The 26,132-nt window shown below is 34.8% G+C and overlaps 1 protein-coding gene across 4 annotated transcripts in view; it reads left to right on the plus strand.

Moving 5' to 3' along the window:
- Positions 1–26,132, plus strand: part of COL24A1 (collagen type XXIV alpha 1 chain) — a 402,100-nt gene that overhangs the window by 32,047 nt on the left and 343,921 nt on the right. For all 4 annotated transcript variants that reach the window (XM_047727942.1, XM_047727945.1, XM_047727943.1 and 1 more), the window contains exons 5-6: positions 6,491–6,544; positions 9,112–9,165. In XM_047727942.1, the coding sequence (XP_047583898.1) occupies positions 6,491–6,544; positions 9,112–9,165 (108 nt within the window). The remainder of the gene's footprint in view (positions 1–6,490; positions 6,545–9,111; positions 9,166–26,132) is intronic.

Below are 26,132 nucleotides of genomic sequence, written 5' to 3' on the forward strand. Positions count from 1 at the left end.
TCCAGAAGCCACTGAATGGGAGAAGATTATGTCACTTGCTTAGCTTATGTTTCCTTTGTGGTTCTTACTTGAAGTGTATTGATAGGTATTAAACAATTTTTTTAAAAGATTTTATTTATTTATTTGTCAGAGAGAGATTGAGCAGAAGCACGGGGAATGGCAGGCAGAGCAGGCAGAGGGAGAAGCTGGCTCCCCACTGAGCAAGGGGCCCAATGTGGGACTCGATCCCAGAACTCTGGGATCATGATCTAAGCTGAAGGCAGCAGCTTAACTGACTGTGCCACCCAGACATCCCAGAAAAATTCTTATTAGATTGACTGTTTAACGGTTTTAAAGTAAAATCTAAAGAATACATTATTATAGAGAAATAAACTCTTTTCAGCTATAGCAATGTTATTAACATCTTAGTAATAAAACTGAGCTATTGGGTGGGTCATATTAAACAAATAGGTATGGAAACCATTTACTTTCTTCAGAAAGAGTCAGTGTAATGAGATGAGCATTAAGCTCTTCTATAAATCCCCAAATAGTCATTTCAGCATTGGTAGATGAAGCAATAATATTTAACGGGTATTTATGTAGTTTCTCCTAAGCAAAGCAGGAACACAGTGTATGTATAACAGAATCACTCTTCAGAAAGAGCTTACAAACTAAGTTAGAGGGTACAAATGTTTATAAGGGAAATATTTTCTGAGGAGATTCCTATGAAAGATCACTTGAGGCTGAGCTGTTCAGAACAGGTTCTTGTGGACAAAGTTAGTTATAACTTAGGCCTCAAAGAACGGATAGATTTTGACAGGGGAAAGGAACTGGTCTATTTTTTATATAGGAAAAGTGGCATAACAGCAATTGTTTATTGAGTTTTTACTTTGTGGCAGATGCTCTACCATGCCCTTTACATTCATTATCTTATCTTAAAATATCTTGGTGAGGTTGGTATTATTATCCTCATTTTTTATTTGAAGAAACTGAAGCCCAGAAAAGTTAGTTTACTTACTCATAACCACATTGCTAATAAATGGCAGAGCCAGAGTTTGGGTTCAGATTTTTTACCTCTAAAGCTCAAACTCTTTCATGATGTTAGAGCAAATAATGTTGGACACATATAAGACCCAAGTTAGATGTTGTCAGGTTATGGGGAATTTTAACTGTCAAACTGATGGTTCTAACTTGATCTTGTCCTCATGAGGAATTTTGTAGGTTTCTAAACAGAGATACTAATAGGGAAGTCAGTATGTTTGTAGCGCCCAACACAGACAAGAAGTTCCGGCTGTCATCTTGATGTTACAAGACTAGGACGGTATCTAGGATGACAGCAATGAAATTGAAGTGGAAAGGTAGGATTTAAGAAATATTTTGAAGAAAAAAAATATTTTGAAGAAAGGTTTGGTAGAACTAGGAAATTAATTGGAGCTGGGGCGAAACAGAAAGGAAGAGAATAAAAGATGTCTGAAGTTTTAAGTCTTTGGATTGAGAGAATGGTAATACCATCACTAAAATCAGTAATTAGGAGAGGAAGTCTATTTTAGGAGAGGAAACTAAGTTAGAACATTGAAGATCCTGTTGAAAATTCATGGGGCACCTGGGTGGCTCAGTGGTTTAAGCCTCTGCCTTCGGCTCAGGTCATGATCTCGGGGTCCTGGGATCGAGCCCCGCATTGGGCTCCTGCACAGCAGGGAGCCTGCTTCCCCATCTCTCTCTCCCTCTGCCTACTTATGATCCCTCTCTGTCAAATAAATAAATAAAAATCTTTAAGGAAAATTCAGTTAGCTGTTGGAAAAGTTAAGAAACTAAAGTGGAAAAGAGAGATTAAGATAGGGATATAAATTTGGGGGTCTTCCTATCAATATAGTTGAAGTATAGGAAAGGAGTTTGGCATAGTGTCAGGAGCCAAATCATGGGGATCATGGGAAATGTTTGCTTTGGGATTATGGCAGAAAAAAAGCAGAAATGTGAATGAACAGTCAGATGGGAGAGAAGAGTGTAGTGTACTATATATAGGGTATAGTGTACCGTGGCAAAAGCCCAAGAAGAGAGTTTTGAGAAGAAATTGATCAGAGGTGCCAAAAGCTACAACAAGTAAAAAAGTATGAGGACTGAACAACAGTGGAGGAAATGCATTAGTTCTTCTGATGAGAAAGTCACTGCTGAACTTCATGAGTCCGACTTAAGTGTAGGGTAGAAGACTAAAGGTAGGTTTTTAAAAAGCTGAAGAAAGTGTGAATAGTAATTAGATGATGAACTTTTGTGGGGGTTGTGGCCCCACTTCTTGAAGTAGATGTTATTACTACTCTACTATTATGCTGAGGCCAGCCTGATTTTTCCCATCTGTAGGTGATGATTTTTTCTGCCATTCACCTGTGTAGTCCTTTCATCATCTCTGAGGTTCATTAAACCTATTTAGGTCTGTTTCAGGTTTTTCTGCTATTCCTCTGATATGAAGATTATTTTTATTTCATTGTACAAACATCTTCCCTTATATCCTCAAATATTTTTTCTTTCCCATTTTTCCATGTTCTTCTTCAGGCACCCCAATATACGTATATGTTAGATGTCCTTTGTGATGATAGATATTATTATCTTTTTTACAAACATGTCTATGTGATTGCTTTTCTCTATTTCATTTTGTGTGATTTTGATTATCCTGCACTCACATTCCTCTATTGATTTTTCAATTGTATTTAATCAGATTTTATTGTATCTGACATGGTTTTCATCTATAATTTTTTTTTCTCTTTTCACGTCTTTCTTAAACTCTTCTGGTTCGCATTTCATTGCCTTCATTGTTACTTGTATTTCTTATAACTCTTCTTTGAGCTTTTTTTAGAAAAATGGCATCTTGAAATTCTTTGCATCTTTATGTCTGAACTTTTTCTCTGTTGTGTAGAATAATTCCTCCTCTGATAAATAATTTTCATCTACATTCAATTTATGTTTCTGTCCTCATACTTCTCCCTCTCCTTATATGTATGTATAGGTCGCCTGCTGGTTTCTTTCTGGTTATTAGCCATTTTTAAAATAAAGAGAGCTCTAATTGGGCCATTATTTGTTTTAGAATAGTGCAGGGAAAGGCAAAGGGGAGTAAGGTGGAGTGGTACAGTGTCAGATTTAAGTTGCTGCCTTTAAACACCATTTGATCATATTTATTTTGTCCTCTATCCAGAAACATATCTCCTCTTATTTTCATGTACAATTTGTTATGAAGCCCTTTATTTCACAGGCTCTCTAAGAACCAATATGATGATTTATGCTCCTGTGTTTTATCCCTTCTCACCACCAACAGTCTCCTGGGGTTAGGAGGTTTGGTCGCAGATCATAAAAATGGTGGGTTTTTCCTCTTCAAATCTACCTTCCTTACTCTTGGGTATTTAGAGCTGGGTCTTCACTGGGTCATTAATCACATCGATTGCAGCTTTCTCATTCCCTTTCAACCTCTCCACTGTTAATCAAAGGACTTCTGGAATGAACTTTCAGGATTGACATGCATTTAGATATCTGCAGCCTGTCCAAGATTTGAGGTCTGAGGAGGTTTTCTGTTTTTGGTCATCTCTCAACATCTTTCCTTACCACAGACTTTCTCAGTATTTGGAAGATAATCATCATATTTTGTGGTTTGTGGTTGTGGTCCTTTCGTTGTTTCGTTGGAGATGGTGTTTTTTCTTCTGGTGTTTTTTTGTTGTTTTCAGTGGGTTTTGAGAGAGGGAGGATAGTTTTAAAAATGTTCTCATTCTGCCATATTTTATGGACATTCTCTAGTGATCTTTTTAAAAACACGAATCACATCACATCATTTAGTTGCTTAAATTCTTCAGTGTCAGAAGAATAAAGCACTTAGAATAAATGAAAGACTTCTTATTGTAACCTATGCAGCTATATGTGATCTGGCTTGTTCTTACCTCTGCGGCCTCATTTTGTCCCCCTTTTCCTTACGCTCACTGAATTTTCTTTTAATTCCTCAATAAGACTGTGCTTTTTGTTCCATTTGCTTTGTTCATTTTCTTCCAATTTTCTGGAATTTTACTTCCTCCTCTTTTCTCTTTTTCGTCTTTTCAGTCTAACTTAGCACCTCCTCAGGAAAGTCTTCTCTGATACAACAAATAAATTAGGTGCACCCTGTTAATCTCTCTGTTGCTTGCTTGTTCTTTTCCTTCATATCACTAAGTAAAATGTATAATTATATGCTTATCTGTTAACGTGTGTCTTTTTATCCAGTCTTAAGCTGCAGGAGGGCTTGATGCTTGCTAATGTCTATCAAATGAGTGAATGAATGAGTGACTGAAGCAATTAAAAAAGGAAATTTAGATACAGGATTTCCAAGATTAATTGACCAGGCATTACTATGTTTTAAAAGTTTTGTTTTAGTGAATATATTTGCCTTAGTGTATATATTTATATACTAGTAATATAATAATTATCCTAGTAATTATAACTAACATGAATTGAGTGCTTGTTGTGCCCATATACACCTTTAAAAACTTCATTACCTTAGAGTTTACTGGTTAACTACTATATATCAGCAATGGTTATAAGTATTTTATACCTATAGTATTTTTAATGTTCGCAGGAACTTTGAAAGGTAGATTTTTATCATCTGTATTTTAAAGATGAGGAAACTAAGGCTTAGAAAGAGTAACTGACTTGTCCAAGGTAGTTCAGCCAGTAAATGCTGAGGCATGATTTGAATCTAGACAGGACAATTGTAAAACCACTGTTCTTGTCATTGAATTTCTCTTAATAACTAATAATCTCAAGGTTAAAGTGCCATTTTTAGTATTTAACTTTATTTATAGAAAATAACTTATTCTCCTCAATCAGTCATGACATGTCAAATCAGTTTGTTTTCCTGTTTTCTAGAAATCCCTCTTAATAATCTGCTCTCAAAGATTTGAAAATGCAAACTTGTGAAGAAAGCTAAAATTGATTTTTATTTAGTGCTTATTAAACAATGTAAATATTTCAATCATGACATAAAATACTTTCTTTCTTCCCCAGTAGCTAATGTTGTTTCCTTTTCAGTGTGAATGGAATCGTGTTTTCTTTTGTTGTAATGTTGTGTGATAAGGCAATAAACCAAACTAGACATTCTGTTTTAATTTTGCATTTAATTTTTCATTTTTCTTATTTTGGGGGGGACTTTAAATAAGTAGCCTTTAATTTCTGATTATAACAACAGAACCAGAACTGTGAAAAGAATTCCAATTAAAAAAAAATAAGTGGAAGTCAATTTTTGATGAATGCTAGTAGTATAATAATAGCTCTTAAAATATTTGAACAGGTTAGGAAGGAGTATGCCCTCAGTCTGAGGTTGAATAGAAATAGGACTTATCTCTCAGTATTAGGAAATACATGAAAGGTTTTTATCAAGTTAGGGGATAAGAGAGGAAAAAATACAATTAAAGGAAAATGGACAGTTCGAAACATATAAAGAACATTATAAAACTTCAAAATGACTGTGATATAAATAAAAGAAGAAAAGTTCAAAGAGTAGTTAATATCAAGAATGAGAAATAAGAAAAAATGCCTGATAAAAATAAGGCTCATTGGGTCATGCTACTTGTTAATGAGAAGGCTAGTACTTTAACTTTGGTATGTTTAATTTCAATGTTCATACTATTTTGAAGGCTATGTTGAATGAATATTTCTAAAATGGAAGATGTATATGGCCTAAAGACATGAAGAATAATTCCATGTCAGCAGAGTGCTCAGTAACAAGTGAATGAAAGATGAATGAATGAATGCATGTGTTAACCATATCCCAAATGAACATTCATTCTGCCCCAGTTGATTGTTAAAGTAAAAAAGATGATAGAAAGCATTACATGAGGAAGTAAAGTAGTAATTTCCTATTTCTTATTTGATATATTTTATAAGTAATATTTAAAGAACTCACAACACTTTAAAATGGATCAATTTTTGCTTTCCTACTTTGTTTTGCAAACTATTTAAGTCTATTACTGACCTCCGGGTATGCTGTATTTGGTGAAAGGCAGATTTATTACTGAATATATTAGAAGGATCTCATTATAATAATTTAACAAATTACACAGATTCTTGCTATAAGTTTTTTAAAAGAACATAATATGGTCAGTGCTTTAATTTTTCAGGGCAAGTCTTTTGAAATGTGTTTGGAAAAACCTGTATTTGTCGGTCTCCAAACCCTAAATTGAATTCCGCCTTCAGTAGTAAAAGTAAAGTTAGGTAAAAATTACCCACAAAACTACTAGTTATGGTCCCTGTAAAAACCAGATACAGTGGCTGTAACCATAAGTCACAGACTTCCTGCTGCCATTTCTGGCCAGATTAAAGAGGACACTTGAGTTTCAACTCTCACCCCTGCTGATTAGGGTGAGGGGATTCATGTTACTTTAAAATCATCATCAGCTGGGAACTGGGGACTGAAAAAAAAGCCCTAGTATGGGAATCTTAATGAGACTTTTGAGAAAAGATGTGTCTATTACAGTGTCTAACATCTCGGCAATTGTTTTCCAAGGGTCCACCGGGTCCAGCAGGTATCCCAGGTCCCTCAGGAAAGAGAGGTCCACGGGTAAGTAAATGGGCTCCATGTCCCACTTGCTGTTAGAATTAGTAACTTTGCAATATGTTCTTCCTAGTATTGTACAGTATGTACTTCCTTTGGAAACCTGCCTGGATCTTCAAACATAGCCCTACCTTTGCCAATTCAAGAGAAACTCGGGAACATGTGCAGCTTGTTTATTTGAGAGTAAACACCCAGCCAAAGCGTTCTCTGTGAACATGCCCAAGAAGGATTATCAAATTTGTAGATTAGTGGCTCATCTAGTGCTACTTGTAACATTATTCTTTGTTATAAAGTGATCTCATCGGTAGTTGATAGTTCAAGGTGGGGTTCATTTGCTTTGGGAAATGAAGAGGAGTGGGCTGCCTTAAAATAGTACGTTCCTGGATTACATAGTGGAAAATGCTGGAACTACGGACTAGAAAAATAATCGTCCTGAGGAAAAAGCTGCCTTAAGGATCAGCAGTAGTTTCTCACATTACACAGGTCCAAAAAAGATTTACTGCTGTGTTAAAATTCATTTCTTTTGAAACTGAAAAAAATCAACCTGGACTTTTACTAACAGGAATTCTTCTAAGAGCCAGAAAAGGAATTACGACTGTTACAAAGACAAATGCGTATGCCATGGACAATCCACTTTCTTTCTATCCTGATTTTTATCTGTCATATAAACAATATAATGAAAAATCATCCTGAACTATTACTGTGAGTCGTCCATATTCACAACAAACTCTTGTCTGTATGAGGCCTTAAATGAACACTACTGGTGGTAGTTTTGTTTGGAATTTGGTTTATTTCTCTCTACTTGATGACCTATCATGTTCCCCTCAGAGTCTCTCATGAACGCGCCCACTCCCCCTCCCGTAGCTGGTGCACCACTTCTATCCTCCTCACTCTCTGTTTGGGTCCTACTCTTCTGAGGAACTGGATCTCTTTCTGCCCTAATTCCATTCCCTTTCCACCATGGAGGCTGTTCCCCACAGCATGACCTTCAATGTCTGAGGCTCCAACTATTCTCATGATGCAGCAGTTTCCTTCTTTAATTTTTATCTTTTTTAAAATTTTTTCTAATCCTTTCTTTAAGGAAGGAACAGTATTCCTCTTCTCAAGACCAATTATCCCATTTGTGTGCCTAATTTTATCCTCATTCCATTACTTATCTTAAAACTTGCAACTTTTAATTTTTTTTCTCCCTAGATTTTGTCTCATTTGGCAACAACTAACAAATTATTCTTAAATAAAAACCTCAAACTTTCATTGACATTAATTTTTCCTAAAGTTATGCTCCTAGCTCACCATTGTGCTATTGAGCTTTGTAAAATAATAGTTTATGCCATTGCCCTACATCTCCACCAAAAACTCACTTGTAAATCTCCATAATCTTTCCACCTATTTTATTGAAATTTACTTTTTGAAGGTTACAAATGGCATGTGTCATAACATCTCATGTTTTTTCCTTAGTTTTGATTTTGCTAGATATACCTCCGTATTGCCATTCCTGATGTCTCTCTCCTTTCTGAAACACAATGCTCTATCAATTCAGAATTGAAAAGGCCGAAAAATAAGTAATTATTAACTATATGTGATACGTTAACCTAGAAGTATGGCTGAAGAGCCCAGGAGTGGGTACCAAACCCAGATGAATATAGGGTCACCTGAAAGGCTTTCTGGAGGTGAATCTTAGTTCCTCTGCTTGCTGGTCCCATGAGCTTAAGTTTCTTCTTCTGTAAATAGGTAATAGGAAATATAAAGCATTAGCACAGTTATCTATGCATAGTTGGTAAATAGAAGCAATTATTGACAAATATTTATTGAGTATCTAATATGTTCCAAGTGCTATACTGGTAATATGAAAAACAGTCCCTTTTCAAAAAAATCCTAGAACTAAATGGCACATGTCATAAGATAATTAAAATAGCAATAAAATACTTAAAGAACAGATTAAACAGTGTAAGAAATATCTTAAAGCATATACAATTAATTGCAAATGAATTTTCCAGGCAGCAGTTTATATGGAAGTTAGTAGGAAAGAGAAATCACTTTATCACAGTGTAGCTAGGACTTAAAAATGAGGTGGGATCTTAGCTGACACTTGAAGAATGATTCGGGCAGCTGTAGGGGGGCAAAATGAAATGAACTAAGTCTTATAGGCATACATAATGGCATAAACAAAAACCCAAGTGCAGAAAGGGTTAACACATGTTAGCAGAAGATTAAACATTTGCACTTTCTTATTTTTAGGCTTCTTACTCTGCACAGCTTTTAGAAGTAGCACTATGCAATATGGCTGGAGATAGGGGTGAAAAATAAGGGAGGTAAGCATCTCAAGGCAGGATTTTGAATCAAAAGATGGAAAATACAGTCCTCTGTAATTAGTGTAGCTCTCTTGTCCAAGAGTGAAATATCCAACATCTAGGAAAACATAAAGAACTTTGTGGGGGGGGGGGAAAAGGTCCCATTCATTTTAATGAAATTATGCTGTGGAATATTTGAATGTTGCAATAAACATTGTTTATTGCCTATTATTTGTATCTGGATCTGTTCTAAGAGCGATCTGACCTCTTTACTATTTGCAGGGTATACCAGGGCCACATGGAAATCCTGGGTTACCTGGATTACCAGGTCCAAAGGTGAGTGAAGACTAGTGAGTATCACATTATTTTCCTGACATTATTAAAGAAGGCCCTTAATTTTTTTTAATCGAGATATAGTTGACATAAATATTAGACTAGTTTCAAGTATATAACATAATGATTTGACACTTGTACATACTGCAAATGATCACCACTGTAAGTCCAGCTACCATCCATCACCGTTAAAAGTTACAAAAAAATTTTTTTCTTGTGATGAAAATGTTCATGATCCATTCTTCTGACAACCTTCAAATATGTAAGCAGTACTATTAACTGTGATCACCATGCCACACATCATATCCCCTATTTATTTCACAACTAGAAGTGTGTACTCCCCCTCTGCCCCTGCAACCACTACTCTGTTCTCTGAATACATAAATTTTGTTTTATTTGTTCATCTGTTTTGTTTTTTAGATTCCACATATAAGTGAGATCATGCAATATTTGTATTTCTCTGTCTGGCTTATTTTACTTAGCCTAATACCCTTAAGGTCCATCCATGTTGTCACAAATGGCAAGATTTCATTTTTTCATGGCTGAGTAGTAGTCCATTATGTATGCATTGTGTGTGTGTGTGTGTGTGTGTGTGTGCACGTGTGTTTACACCACATCTTCTTTTTCCTTTCAATCATTGATGGACGCTTAGGTTCTTTTCATATCTTGGCTGTTGTAAATAATGATGCAGTAAACACAAGGGTGCATATATCTTGATAAATTAGTGTTTTTGTCTTTTTGTGATAAAATACCCAGAATTAGAATTGTTGGATCATTAGTTCTATTCTCTTTCTATTTTACATGATTGGCTATATTCCCTATGCTGTATTTTTCATCTCCTTAACTTATTTATCTTATAACTAAAAGTTATTTTTAATTTTTTGACGAAACTCCATACTGTTTTCCATTTGTGGTTGTACCAATTTACGTTTCTTCCAGCAGTACATGTGGGTTCCCTGTTCTCCACACCTTTACCAGTCTTCACCAACACTAGTTATTTCTTGTCTTTTTGATAATAACCATTCCAGCAGGTGTGAAGTGACAAGTCATTGTGGTCTTGATTTGCATTTCTCTGATGACTCGTGATATTGAGCACTTTTTCATGTTTGCCATTTGTATTTCTTGGAAAAAGTGCCTATTCAGACCCTCTGCCTATTTCTTAATCAGTTGTTTTGTTTTGATGTTGACTTGTATGAGTTTGGATACATAGTTTGCAAATATTTTCTCCAATTCGGTAATGCCTTTTCACTTTTATGATAATTTTCTTTTCTGAAGCTTTTCAGTTTGCTGTATTACCACTTGTTTATTTTTGCTTTTGTTGCCTTTACTTTTGGAGTAAGATCTAAAAAAAAATCATTGCCAAGAATGATGTCAAGAAGCTTACTGGCTATGTTTTGTACTAGAAGTTTTATGGTTTCAGGTCTTAAAGTCTTTAACTCATTTTGAGCTTATTTTTATGTATAGTATAATAGTCTAATTTCATTCTTTTGCATATAACATCCAGTTTTCCCAACACCATTTATTAAAGAAACTGTCCTTTCCCTGTTGTATATTCTTGCCTCTTTTGTTGTAAGTTAATTGGCCATATATATGGGTTTATTTCTGGGCTCTTTATTCTGTTCCATTGATCTGTGTGAGTCTTTTTATGTCAGTACCATATTGTTTTCATTTTTATAGCTTTGTAATATAGTTTGAAATCAGGGAGCATGAAGCCTCCAGCTTTGTTGTTCTTCTCAAGATTGCTTTGGCTATTCATGGTCTTTTGTGGTTCCATACACATTGGAGGATTATTTTTTCTATCTTTGTGAAATGTGCCATTAGAGTTTTGATAGAGATTGCATTGAGTCTATAAATTGCTTTGGGTAATATGGATATTTTAATACTAATTCTTCTACTCCATTAGCATAGAATATCTTACAATTATTTGTGTCTTCAGTTTCTTTTGTTAATGTCTTACAGTTTTCAGCATACAAGTTTTTTACCTTCTTGGTTAAATTTATTCCTAGATTTCCTTCTTTTTGATGCAATTATAAATGGGATTTTTAAAATTTCTCTGATAGTTGTTAGTTTATAGAAATGCAATAGATTTTTGTATGTTGATTTTTTACCCTGTAACTTTACTGAATTTATTAATTCTATCATGTCATCTTCAAATAATGACAGTTTTACTTCTTCCCTTCCAATTTGGATGTATTTTCTTTCTTTTTCTTGCCTAATTACAATGGCTAGGACTTCTAATACTCTGTTGAATAAAAGTAGTAGGAGTGAGCATCCTTACCTTGTTCCTGATCTTAAAGAAAAGGCTTTTAGCTTTTTACCATTTAGTATGATGTTAGCTGTGGGCTTGTCTTATATGTCCTCTATATAAGGTACATCCCCTCTATATCCACTTTGTTGAGAGGTTTTATCATAAATGGATTTTGAATCCATTTGTCAAATGCTTTCTCTGTATCTATTGAGATAATTTTTATCCTTCATTTTGTTAATGTGGTTATCATTTTGATTGATTTGTAGATGTTGAACCATCCTTGTATCCTTGGAATAAATATCACTTGATGATCCTCTTAATCTATTGTTGAATTTAGTTCACTACTATTTTGTTGAGGATTTTGCATCTGTGTTTATCAGGGATATCAGTCTGTAGTTTTCTTTTTTTGTGGTATCCTTGTAAAATGAGTTAGGAAGCATTCTCTCATCTTCTGTTTTTTGGAAGAGTTTGAGAAGCATTGGCATTAGCTCTTCTTTAAATATTTGGTAGAATTCACCAAGGAAGGTGTAAGACCTAGAATCTTGTTTGTTGGGAGGTTTTTGATTACCACTTTAATCTCCTTACTAGTAATCACCCTACTCAAATTTTTATTTCTTCATTATTCTGTCTTAAAAAATTGTATGTTTCTAGGAATTTATCCATTTCTTCTTGGCTGGCCAACTTCTTTGTATATAATTGTTCATAGTAGTCTTTATAATCCTTTGTATTTCTGTGGTATCCGTTGTAAATCTTTTTATTTTATTTATTTGAATCCTCTGTTGTTTGAGTCTATCTAAAGTTTTGTCAATTTTGTTTATCTTTTCAAAGAACCAGCTCTTAGTTCATTGGTCTTTTTTTTTTTTTTCTTAGTTCCTTGAAGTATATAGTTAGATTGTTTGAGATTTTTCTTGCTTTTTGGGGTAAGCTTTTATCACTATAAACTTTCCTCTTAGAACCGATTTTGCTACATCCAAAGATTTTGGTAAGTTGTATTTCCATTTTTATGGTATTTTTTTAATTTCTCTTTTGATTTCTTCATTGACACATTGGTTATTCAGTAGCACATTGTTTAATCTCCATATACTTGTTTTTTTTTTTCAGTTTTCATCTTCTAATTGATTTTTAGTTTCATATCACTGTGATCAGAAAAGATACTTGGTATTATTTCAGTCTTAAACTTATTGAGACCTGATTAGTGACCTAACATATATGATCTATGCTAGAGACTTTTCCATGTGCACTGAGAAAAATATATGTCCTGCTGCTTTTGGATAGACTGTTTTGTTTATATCTGTTTAGTCTATATGGTCTAATGTGTCACTGAAGGCAAGGCCAGTGTTTCCATATTGATTTTTCATATGGATGATCTATCCATTGATGTAAATGGATATATATGAATGCTCCTATGTTGGGTACATAAAGATTTACAAATATATATCCTTTTGTTGGATTGACCCCTTAATCGTTATGTAATGCCCATCTTTGTTTTTTATTATAGTCTTTGTTTTAGTCTATTTTGTCTGATGTAAGTACAGCTCCCCCAGCCTTCTTCTGGTTTCCATCTGCATGGAACAATTTTTTCCATCCCTTTGCCTCTAGATTTTGGGTTTTTTATATCTGAAGTGAGTCTCTTGTAGGCAGCATATAGATAGGTCTTGTTTATTTGTCCATTTAGCTATTCTGTGTTTTTTGATTAGAGTATTTAGTCCATTTACATTTAAAGTAATTACTGATAGGTATGTACGTGTTGCCTGTTGTTAATTGTTTTCTGACTGTTTTTGTAGCTCCTCTCTGTTCCTTTCTTCTTCTCTTGCTCTCTTCCCTTGTGTTTTTATGACTTTATTTAGTATTGTGCTTAGATTCCATTCTTACTGTCTTTTGTATATCTATATCGGATTTTGCTTTTTGCTTAACATAAGGCTCACATGTAATATCATATACATGTTCATATATAAAACAGTCTATTTGAAGTTGATAGCAACTGAAATTTGGTCAAATTCTAAAAGTCTACATTTTTACTCCCCCCTACATCTTATTTTTGATGTCACATTTTATATCATGTGTCCCTTAACTCACTATTATAGTTATTTTTATTACTTTTGTCTTTTAACCTGCATAGAAGTTTTATAATCCACTACCTTTCTATATATTTACCAGTGAGATTTATACTTTCATTTGTTTTCTTGTTATCAATTAATTCTCTTTCTTTTCAGCTTAAAGAAGTCCTTTTAACATTTTTTATAAGGCCAGTTTAGTAGTGATGAACTCCTTTAGCTTTTGTTTGTCTGTAAAACTATCTCTCCTTCAATCCTGAATGATAATCTTACCAGCAGAGTATTCTTGGTTGTTTTTTTTTCCCCTTTGAGAAGTTTGGATATATTATGCCTCTTTCTTCTGGTCTGCAAAGCTTCTGCTGAAAAATTTGCTATTAGTCTTATGGCAGTTTCCTTGTACAGAACAAGTTGTTTTTTCTTGCTGTTGTTGTAATTCTGTCAACTAGATGTGTAACAATGAGAGAAAAGACAGAGAACTTATTTTTTTTTAATATTTTATTTATTTATTTGAGAGAGAGAGAGAGCAAGAGAATAATTAGAGAGGGAGAGGGAGAAGCATACTCCCTTCTGAGCAGAGAGCCCACTCTGGAGCTTGATACTTAGATCCCTAGGTCATGACCTGAGCCAAAGGCAGACACTTAACTGACTGAGCTACCCAGGCTCTAAGACAGACAACTTCTAAATAAATGAGAAGTTTGTTTTTAAATTTGTGATTTCCTAGCCCTTTAAGCTTTATTTGGGGACTTCGAAGATATTTAGACTAGTAAAAGTTTCAAGTAGCTACAAGGGCCCAGCTCACATTCCTTCATGGGGCTGAAGTTCCAGGGAGCTTATAGTCCTACTCACCACCTCATCCATACAAATATGAAGGAAGAGAGAGAACTTGTGAGGGGAATTTCCACATGGCTTTATTCTCCACCCCCCCACCTTTCCCTATCTCAGTCAGTAATAATCAGGTACTCAAAACAAACAAATGAGTAATATGGAGAATAAGGGAAGGAAATAAAGATAGAGATAGTGAAAAGTATTTGATTTAATTAAAGTTTTAAACTGTGTATATTTAGAGGTGCCTGAGTGGCTCAATCAGTTAAGCATCTGCCTTCAGCTCGGGTCATGATCTCAGGGTCCTTGGATCAAGCCTCGCATCAGGCTCCCTGCTCTGTGGGGAGTCTGCTCTACTTCTCCCTCTGCCCCTCTGCTTATGCTCTTACTTTTTCTTTCTTGAAAAAATAAATAAAATCTTAAAAAATAAAAAAATAAAATGTGTGTATTTAGAGAAGAAACATATTTGAGAAAATGAAAAACTCTGCATTAAAAAATTATTATTTTCTCAAGATTAAAAACAGTGTATTTTTTAGTATTGACTGGTATGAATGTGTTTTTGGTAAAATGATCTAGGATAGATAAAAATTTGAATCTCAAGTTTTGTTGCCTTTTTTTTTAAAGACTTTATTTATTTATTTATTTGAGAAGGAGAGAAGAGAGAGAGATCACAAGTAGGCATAGTGGCAGGCAGAGGGAGAGGGAGAAGCAAGCTCTCTGATGAGCAGAGAGCCTGATGTGGGACTTGATCCCAGGACCCTGGGATGATGACCTGAGCCAAAGGCAATTGCAGTTTAGAAAGGTTTAACTGAAATAGGAAATGCAACACATAATGGAATTTCTATACAAACGTATTTGGATTAATGGGCTTTATAAAAGTCATTAGAACCAAAAGGTACCTTATATAAGTTAAATGATTTAAAGCACATAAAACATCTGGTATAATATGGTTGACACTTAAGAAAATGTTATTTTTCTTTTCTTGAAGGAGCTACTTATGAAGCAACTAGGCAAATTAGAAATGTGACTAGCTAAAAATACCACACTTCTTATTTGGCAAATAAAACAAAAAGAGTCTTATGATTCTTATGAATGAAAATACCTTAAGACAGTATATAAATAGGTTTTATTTATAAGGCTATTTTAAAATTCATGGGAATAAAGGTTATTTTGCTAAAATATTCTAGACTGATGCAAAAACTAATCATTTTATTTTGTTTTGCTTTTACAATAAAATTGGTATTTTTCATAAAAGACAGGAAATGTAAACTGATCTTGGTAGTTCTCATCTCTTTTCAGACAAAATGAGTTCTCACTATGTGTTGGTCTTAATAAAACCTTCATTGTTTAAATGCAGGGTCCAGAATTTACTCATTTTTGCATTTGTGTCTAGCCCAGTGCCCAGCATGTGTTGGGGACTCAATAAATGTAAAACTGAACCAAAAAGCTGAATTCACATTAGTAACAAGGCACAGGTATCATAAGAGAAGGAGAGCTAGTACTTCTTAAGCTTCTAATCTCTGACAATTATTTTATGTCTGGCATCTCATTCAGGTTCATTTCAATTAAAAGTACTATTCAAATTAGTACTTTACTTTGCACAGAAGAAAACATCCATAGCGAGCTTAGTACTTAACCAAGGTAACACAATTTATAACTGGTAGAGTTATATTCAGAAGTGAATCTGTCTTACTCTCTTCCTAACACCATGTTGTCTCGCACAATAGCGAATAATTAATTTATAAAACACAACCTAAAGGAGGAAGGGTGGGGTTGGGGTAACCTAACAGAATTTAAAGACTTTAGGAATTCATTTAGCAATAGTAACAAAACATGTCTATTCCAACATTCCAGCTTATTCTGTGGATACTGATAATAACATATAAAGATTAACTGCATTAAGAGTGAAACTGATCTCTAGCATTTGGGAACTATGTTGTTAAATTGTTAAATAACAGAATGAAGTGCCACACAAAATTTTAGTGGCTACATAGCAATTTTTTTCAACATTAGTAACACTAACATGATTCAAAATAAAAACTATTGGGCTCATTAACTGAAATCAGGAGACTAATGGTAGAAATAGTGAACTTCTAAGAAAAATTACAAGAAATGAATTCCAAAATGGTCAATAAACTGCTTGACATTATTAGTCACAAGGGAAATGCAAATACGGTCACAATTAATTACCACTCCACACCCACCAGAATGGCTAAAATTAAAAAGACTATAAACACTAAATGTTGGCAAGGAGTTAGAGCGTCTGCAACCCGTACACACTGCTAGAGGGAGTATAAAGTGGTACAAGGACCGAGGATATAGTTTGGCAGTTTCTTATAAAGTTGAACATAACCTACCCTATGACTCAGAAATTATATTCCTAAGTATTTACCCAAGAAAAAGGAAGTAGTATCTGAAGAGACTTAACTGGAATTTCATAGCAGCATTATTTACAAATAAAGTCAAAAACTATAATGAACCTGTTTCTAACAATAGGTTTTTAGTTTATCCATACAATCTTACTCAGCAGTAAAAAGGAGCTAAATACTGACATGTAGCAACATGAATGAGTCTCAGAAACATTGGGCTGAAGGAAAGAAGCAAACAAAATGCATGAGAATACATTGTATATGAACATCCAGAACATGGAAAACAAACCTATAATGGAAAAGATCACAATAGTATTTTCTTGTGGGCATGGAGGGTGACAGAGGAGGGCCCTTTAGAAACTTACTAGGGTGATGTCAATATTTTATATATTGACAAGAGTATGATGTATGGTATATTCATTTGTCAAAACTCATCAAACGATAACACTTAAAATCAGAGCATTTCACTGTGTATAAAATACACTTGACTAAAATAAAGGAATAAAAAAATAAAAGCAACTACACTAGGGATTTTATAAAAACTTTGGGAATAGGCTGTTTTGAGATTGATTAAGTTTCACATTCTCTCCCTTCAAATCATTTGTTGGAGAGTGTTTTTGCGTAAATAAGTTGTTACAAAAGGAGAAGGAGAAAGAGAAGAAAGTTTAATTCCATTTCTTATATACCAGAGAGAATAGCTTTTTTTTTCTTGCTGGCAAAATGCCATCTGGGTTCACAGTTTATCATATTTATCTGTTTAATGAACTTTATTTGCAGGGTGATGAATATTTTTATTACTATTAATTAAACACATGATTAGATATGCAGTAGATCTTTAAACCTGAGTAATCAATGCAGAGTCTATATCTTTAGCCTACCATATACTTATAATTCTAGGCCAGGCAATCTATTTGTAGTCAAGATAGTTTCTTTCCAAAAACACTTCTTTTTTTTTTTTTTAAGATTTTATTTATTTATTTGACAGAGAGAGAGAAAGAGAGAGAGATCACAAGTAGGTAGAGAGGCAGGCAGAGAGAGAGGGGGGAAGCAGGCCCCCCGCTGAGTAGGGAGCCTGATGTGGGGCCTGATCTCAGGACCCCGAGACCATGACCTGAGCTGAAGGCAGAGGCTTAAACTACTGAGCCACCCAGGCACCCCTCCCAAAAACACTTCTTAAAGGAAACTTAAAACCTTGCCATAAACATTCACAGTTTATATTACTTTAGTCAAGTGCAATAGTTCCTTCAAATTTAATCCAGTTATTGAGAAAGACAAATATCATATGATTTCACCCACATGTGGAGCCTAAAAGAAATAAAAAACAAAAAAATGAATAAACAAAAAGCAGAATCAGACAAGTAAATACAGAGAACAAACTGATGGTTGCCACGGGGAAGAGGAATGGGCAAAATCAGTGCAGGGGAACTGGAGATACAGGCTACCTGTAATGGAATGAATAGGTCATGTGAATAAAAGGCACGGCATAAGGAATATAGTCAGTGATGTTATAATAACATTGTATGGTGACAGATGGTAGTTACACTTGTGGTAAGTGTGGCATGATGTAAAAAGATGTTGAATCATTATACCGTACATCTGAAACTAATGTAACATTGTGTGTCAACTATACTCAAAAAGCATTTTAAAAATTAGATTAGGGGCACCTGGGTGGCTCAGTGGGTTAAAGCCTCTGCCTTGGGCTCAGGTCATGGTCCCAGGGTCCTGGGATCCAGTCAGCATAGGGATCTCTGCTCAGCAGGGAGCCTGCTTCCCCCTCTCTCTCTGCCTGCCTCTCTGCCTATTTGTGATCTCTGTCAAAAAAAAAAAGAAAACCAAAAAACTTTAAAATTAAATTAGATTTAAAAAAAAGTTTGCCAATAAAACAAAAAAATCCAAGTTTAATCCAGTTATATGAATCATCTAACCTTAATAAACTGTAATAACAATGTCCCATTAGTAATATTAAGTTAAATGTTATTAATAATAGTTAATATTGAATCCCAAAGAATAATCTTAGTGCTGTTTCTATTCCTGATTTTGACCCAGTGTCCCCATGGCTTCTAAACTAGAAGTCCCATTTTCTTTACATGTGAATAAATAAATGTATTGAGCATAGATGTTGACCCATTCTAAGAATTTTTGCTGAATCAAATTGCTATGAAAAATGTTCAATCCAGCATTTTGAAAGTGTTAAAGTGTATGTTAAAATGTTGAAGACTGAGGTGCTTCTGTTATTCTGATCAACAAAGGGGCCATCTTATAAAGGACCAGACAAAAGAATATGATCCTTTCCTTTGATTCTATGCCTGTGATTTCAGTTAAAATATGACTTAACTCTACTAAAAGTGCTACTTTCTGGGTACCAAAGATTATTAGGGTCATGTCAGAAGGATTCTGGAGCTGATCTGAAAGACTTCTAGCCAAAGAGTGATGTGATATGGACTTCATTAAGGATAATAACTGCAGTGGATTGAATCCCATCAAATATGTCTAAATCCATGAGTTATCATGATGCTCAATACAGACAAATCTTCTCTGGTCACCTTTAGAGGATGCTAAGGAATTACATCTCTGAAATGATCAAATCCTCTCACACCCACTGGATATTCAACACTGAGTTAGTGTCAGACTCCACTCTGTATACTTGAGACAACAGCCACAGAGGAGTTGTCCAGGCTGCTCATGTTTCTGTCTGACTGACTACAAATTCAGGGGTTCTCACAACCCCCCACCCCCCCAGGCTTAATACTGCACTAGAACGCTCATAAACTCAGGAAAACAGATTTCTCAGTCTATTATAAAGAATACAACTCAGGAATAGCTAGGAAAAGAGCATATAGGGCAGGATATGGAAGGTAGGGGCTTAGAACTTCGGCGCCCTCTCCAGGTGTGCCACCTTCCGGGCATATTAATGTGTTCACCAACCTGGAAGCTCTTGGAATCGCTTTGTTCAAAAGTTTGTGTATTTCAATCTCTCACCCTCCCCTCCCCCCACTCCGCCTAAATTCCCACCCTCTAGCCCCTTGTTTGCCTTTCTGGTGACTAGCCCTCATCCTGAAGCTATCTATGGGTACCACACTGAGTCACCTCATTAGCATAAACTCAGATGTGGCCAGAGGGGATTGTTATGAATAACAAAAGACACTTGTGGAACTCAGGAAATTCCAAGGGTTTTAGGAGCTCTGTGTCAGAAGCTAGAATAAAGACAAAATATATATTTTTATTATACTACAATATCATTATTTTGAAAAATGATAAATAGAAGAAAAATAAGGGGAAGGAAAAAAGTTTTCTTATAAAATTATCTTGCTTTTTTTTAATAGAACTTAAGCTCAGGACAACCAAATAGCTGATGAAAGGTATTTTCTCTCTATAGAAAAAGCTAGGAAATGAGGAAAGCATGTTAGAATTTAAAATAACCATTTTTGCAATCCTGATGAGGAAAGGGTTGAAGAACAGCAAAAATAACCCAGTCAATCCAAAAGCCTTGAGGCAGGCGGCTGCTTGAGAGTCTTTAAGGATAAACTGATGGAAATAAATCCTGGAAGATAGGTCTGAGAGATAGCCAGAGCCGGATGATGTAGGCCCTTGTGTTGGCAGGATTTCTCTGCCTTAAGTGCTCGTGGTTCTTGGTCATCTCACTTTGAAGAATGAAGAGGTAGACCAGACTAAGATTGATGAGCAGCAAAGAGAAGTTTATTGAGCAGTAGTACAAAGTTCCCAGAGAAAGAGGGGACCTCAGAGGGTTGCCCTCAGAGTTTCTAAGTTTAGGGGTTTTTATGAGCTCTTTTGCAGAACTATCTTAAGCAATCAAGGTGTGCTGAGTCATGCCAATCAGGACTTTGGTCATATATCTGTCTGCCTGTTAGGTTAATATCAACATGCTGATGGTCTTTTTTGCTGACATTAATGAAGGATTGTCAGAAGAAAGGCAGGCAGGGACAAGGGGCAGTATACTTAACAAACAGTGTTGTTAATTTCAGCGTACAATATAATGGTTCAACAATTCTATATATTATTCAGTGCGCATCATGAGAAGTGTACTCTTTAATCCCCATCACCTATTTTATCCATTCCCCCTACCCACCTCCCACCAGTAACCACCAGTTTGTTCTCTATAGTTGAGATTCTGATTTTTGTTTATTCTTTTCTTTTTTTTTTTTAATTTTTTTAATTTTTTCAGCATAATCTTTTCTTTTTTTTTATTCTTTTCTGTTGCTCTTTTTTTTTTTTTTTTTTTTTTGATTCTTAAATTGCACATGAGTGGGGTCATATGGTATTTGTCTTTCTCTGACTGACTTATTTTGCTTGGCATTATATTCTACCTTCATCCATATTGTCACAAGTGGCAAGATTTCATTCTTTTTTTTGACTGAATAATATTCCATTACAAATAGTATATATACATCCACACACATACCCCCACACTCCACATCTTCTTTGTCTGTTCATCTATCAGTGGACTTGGGCTGCTTCCATAATTTGACTTTTGTAAATAATGCTGCAATAAACACCAGGGTGCCTGTATCTTTTTGAATTACTGTTTATGTATTTTGGGTGTAAACACCTTATAGTGCAATTACTGGATCATAGAGTAGTTCTATTTTTAGCTTTTTGAATAGCCTCCATATGGTTTTCTAGAGTGGCTGCACCAGTTTACATTCCCAACCAGTTTCTAGTTCCACCAATTCGCACGAGGGTTCTTTTTTCTCCACATCCTCACTAACACTTAATTTCTTGTGTTTTCAATTTTAGCTGTTTTGACAGACAAGAGGTAATTATAGTTTTGATTTTTGTTTTCCTGATCGTCAGTGATGATGAACATCTTTTCATGTGTCTGTCAGCCATCTGTATGTCTTCTTTGGAGAAATGTCTGTCCATGTCTTCTGCCCACTTTTTAGTTGGATGATTTGGTTTCTGAGTGTTGAGTTTTTAAGTTCTTTATATATTTTGGATACTAACCCTTTTTCAGTTATGTCATTTGTAAATATCTTCTCCCATTCAATATGTTGTTGGTTAGTTTTGCTAATTGTTTCCTTTGCTGTACAGAGGTTTTTCTTTTGATGTAGCCTCAATAGTGTATTTTTGCTTTTGTTTCCCTTGCCTTGGGAAACATATCTAGAAAAATACTGCTATGGTCAATGTCAGAGAAATGATTGCATGTGCTCTTTTCTAGGATTTTTCTCGTTTCAGGTCTCATATCTAGCTCTTTAATCCATTATGAATTTATTTTTGTGTATAGTGTAAGAAAGTGGTCCAGTTTCATTCTGGACGTAGCTGTCCAGTTTTCCCAGCACCATTTGATGAAGAGTCTATCTTTTTCCCACTGGATATTCTTTCCTGATTTGTTGAAGATCATTTGACCATATAATTGTGAGTTTATTTCTGGAATTTCTTTTCTGTTCTATTGATCCATCTGTCTATTTTTGTGTCAGTACCATACTATTTTGATTACTACAGATTTGTAATATAACTTGAGGTCTGGAATTGTGGTAACTCTAGCTTTGTTTTTCTTTTTCAAGATTGCTTTGGTTTTTCAGGGTCTTTTGTGTTTTCATACAAATTTTCATACAAATTTTAGGATTGTTTGTTTTAGTTCTGAGAAAAATAGTGTTGGTGTTTTGATAGCGATTGCGTTAAATCTGTAGATTGCTTTGGGTAATATAGACATTTTTAACAATATTTGTTCTTCCAATCCATGAGTATGGAATGTCTTTCCATTTGTTTGTGTCATCTTCAATTTCTTTCCTCAGTGTTTTATAGTTTTCAGATTATAGGTCTTTCACTTCTTTGGTTAAGTTTATTCCTAAGTATTTTATTATTATTGTTGCAATTGTAAATTGGACTGATTCCTTAATTTCTCTTTCTGCTGCTTCAGTATTAGTGTATAGAAATGCAACATACTTCTGTGCATCAGTTTTGTGTCCAGCAACTTTACTAAACTGTTGGTTCTAGTAGTTTTTTGGTGGAGTCTTCAGAGTTTCTATGCATAGCATCCTGTCATCTGTAAATAGTGGAAGTTTTACTTCTTCCTTACCAATTGATATCTTTTCTTTATTTTTGTTGTTTGTTCACTCTGGCTAAGACTTCCAATACTATGTTGAATAAAAGTGAAGAGAGCGGACGTCCTTGTCTTGTTCCTGATCTTAGGGGAAAAGCTCTCAGTTTTTCCCCATTGAGTATGATGTTTGCTGTGGGTTTTTCATACATACCTTTATTATGTTAAGGTATGTTCCCTTCACAACCTACTTTGTTGAGAGCTTTTATCATGAAAGGATGTTATGTTTTATCAAATGCTTTTTCTCATCTATTGAAATAATCATAGCCTCTTCTTTCTCTTGTTAATGTGATACATCATGTTGATTGGTTTGCAAATATTAAACTACCTTGCATCTTGGAGATAAATCCCACTTCATTGTGGTAATTTTTAAAATGTATTGTTGGAAGGCAGCTATGCTCACCACTATACCACCAACGCTGCATTTGCAAATATTTTGTTGAGGATTTTTGCATCTATGTTCATCAGAGATACTGGCATGTAGTTCTCTCTCCCTCTCTCCTTTGGTGGTATCTTTACCTAGTTTTGGTATCAGAGCAATGTTGGGCTCATAGAATGAATTTGGAAGTTTCTCTTACCCTTCTATTTTTTGGAATAGTTTGAGAATGATAGATATTAATTCTTCTTTAAATGCTTGGTAGAAGTCACCTGTGAAACCATCTGTCCTGGACTTCTGTTTGTTGGGATTTTTTTGATTACTGATTCAATTTCATTACTGGTAATCGGTCTGTTCAAATTTTTTATTTCTGCTTTGGGAAGTTTTGGTTGGTTATATGTTCCCAGGAATTTACCCATTTCTTTTAGGTTGTCCAATCATCCACCTATAATTTTTCATAATATTCTCTTACAATTGTTTGTATTTCTGTGATGTTTGTTATGCACAAGTTTTCACGTCCAAGAGATCACCAAGGAGCCAACACCGATGCAATCACATGAGGGTTTATTTAACAAGCTTAAGCTTGGGCCCAAGTATACCCAACACAGCACAGCGGGGTAGGGACTTGGACCCGGAACCAGATTACAGTCAGAGTTTTTAAAGGCAAAGTAGGGGTGGACTCAGTGGTGGGTGAGGACAAAGGGGATTATGGATGATGTGTCTCTAAAGAATTTTGGAAGCAAGGTTTCTAGGACCTTGAGGGGCTAACTATTGTCTGGGGAAAAGGTTATTCATTACCAGTAATAAAACCTTCTCCTGAGACCCTTTAGATGTATATCATTGGGCCATATGCTTGGGAATGATTGTCAACACTATCTTGGCCGTTTAGAGATAAAGTTTCCTAAAGGAATTGTTAAAGTAGACTTACAGGATCCTGGTTGGACCTGTTGGAGTAGGGGGTCGGTCAGGCTAGGATTGTCCTTAGCAAAACCTCAAGGTGAGGGCAGTTGAGTCCCCAGGGGAGAGCCACTCTGTTTCAAGGGCTTTTCAGTAGGTAAGGAATTTTAATGATTTTCTTCTGTCTCTGTTTCCCACATCAATGTTGGCTGTTATTTCTCTCTCATTTGTGATTTTGAGCCCTTCTTTCCTTCCTTCCTTCCTTCCTTCCTTCCTTCCTTCCTTCAAGTCTGGCTAGAGGTTTATCAGTTTTGTTGATCTTTTCAAAGAACAAGCTCCTGGTTTTATTGATCTGTTCTATTATTATTATTATTATCATTATTATTATTTTAGTTTCTGTATCATTTATATCTGCTCTAATCTTTATTTCCTTCCTTTTGCTGGTTTTGTTTTGTTTTGTTTTTTTCCTAGCTCTGTGAGGTGTAAGTTTAGCTTGTTAATTGAGATTTTCCTTGTTTCTTGAGGTAGTCTATATTGCTATAAACTTTCCTCTTAGAACCACTTTTGCTACATCTCAAATATTTTGGACCTGTATATTTTCATTTTCATTTACTTCCATGTAAGTTTATTTTTTCCTTTAATTTCTTGGTTAACCTATTAATTGTTTAGTAGCATGTTATTTAATCTCCATGTATTTGTGCTCTTTCCATATTTTTTCTTACAGTGATTTCTGGTTTCATAACATTGTAGTCAGAAAATATGTATGACTGATCTTTCTGAATTTGTTGAGACTTCTTTTGTGATCTAGTATGTGATCTATTCTGGAGAGTGTTCCTTGTGCACTTGAAAAGAATGTGTGTTCTACCATTTTAGGGTGGAATAGTCTGGATATATCTGTTAAATCCATGTGATCTTGTGTGTCATTCAAAGTTACTCTTTCCTTGTTGATTTTATCTTTGGATGATCTGTCCATTGATGTAAGTGTTACAGTGCCCTACTATTATTGTATTACTATTGATTAGTTTCTTCATGTTATTGTTAACTGTTTTACGTATTTGGGTGCTCCCATGTTGGGTGTATAAATATTTACAATTGTTATATCTTCTTGTTGGATTGATTCCTTTGTGATTAGTGTCCTTCTTTATCTCTTGTTACAATCTTTGTTTTAAAGTCTGTTTTGTCTGATGTAAGTAGTGCTACTCCAGCTTCTTTTTATCACATGCATTTGCATGATAAATTGACTATCATCCTCTCACTTTCAGTTTGCTGGTGTCTTTAGGGCTGAAGGAGTCTCCTGTAGATAGTACATAGATGGTCTTTTTTTATCCACTCTGTTACTCTGCTGTCTTTTGGTTGGAGCATTTACTCCATTCCCAGTAGTTATTGATAGATTTGTATCAAATATATCAAATACTGCTGTTTTGTTACCTTTTTAGTGGTTGTCTTTGTGATTTTTCTTTGATCCTTTCTTATCTTGCTCTCTTTCATGGTTTGCTCATTTTCTTTCCGGATATATTTGGTTTCCTTTCACCTTATTCTTTGCATATCTATTACTGGGTTTTGATTTGTGGTTATCATTAGATTTTTGTATAACATTTTATGCATATAGCAGTCTATATTAAATTAATGGTCACTTTGTTTGAACTCATTCTTTACTCCTCTCCCCACCACATTTTAGATATATGGTGTCATACATCACATCTTTTTATTTTTTTAATCCCTTGACTGATTTTTATAGACATACTTATTTTCATACTCTTATTTATGGTCTTTCCTTTCCACCAAAATAATCCCCTTCGACATTTCTTGTAGGGCTGGTTTAGTGGTCATGAACTCCTTTAGGTCTTGTTCATCTATGAAGCTCTTTATATCTCCTTCTATTCTGAATGATATCTGTGCTGGATGGAGTATTCTTGGCTGCAGATTTTTTTTTTTTTTTTTAGCACTTTGAATATATCATGCCACTCTCTTCCTTGCTGCAAAGTTTAAAATATTGTGTATTTTGTAGTTTTTGGTTATAGTGTCCAATAAATACCAATTAGACTAAGGTGGTTGATGATGGTCAAATTTTCTCTATCATTACTGTTTTTTTTTTTTTTTAAATATAGTTATTCCATTAATTACTGAGAGAGGTGTGTTAAAACAG

The sequence above is a fragment of the Lutra lutra genome, chromosome 4, assembly GCF_902655055.1.
Source record: "Lutra lutra chromosome 4, mLutLut1.2, whole genome shotgun sequence".
NCBI lineage: Eukaryota > Metazoa > Chordata > Mammalia > Carnivora > Mustelidae > Lutra > Lutra lutra.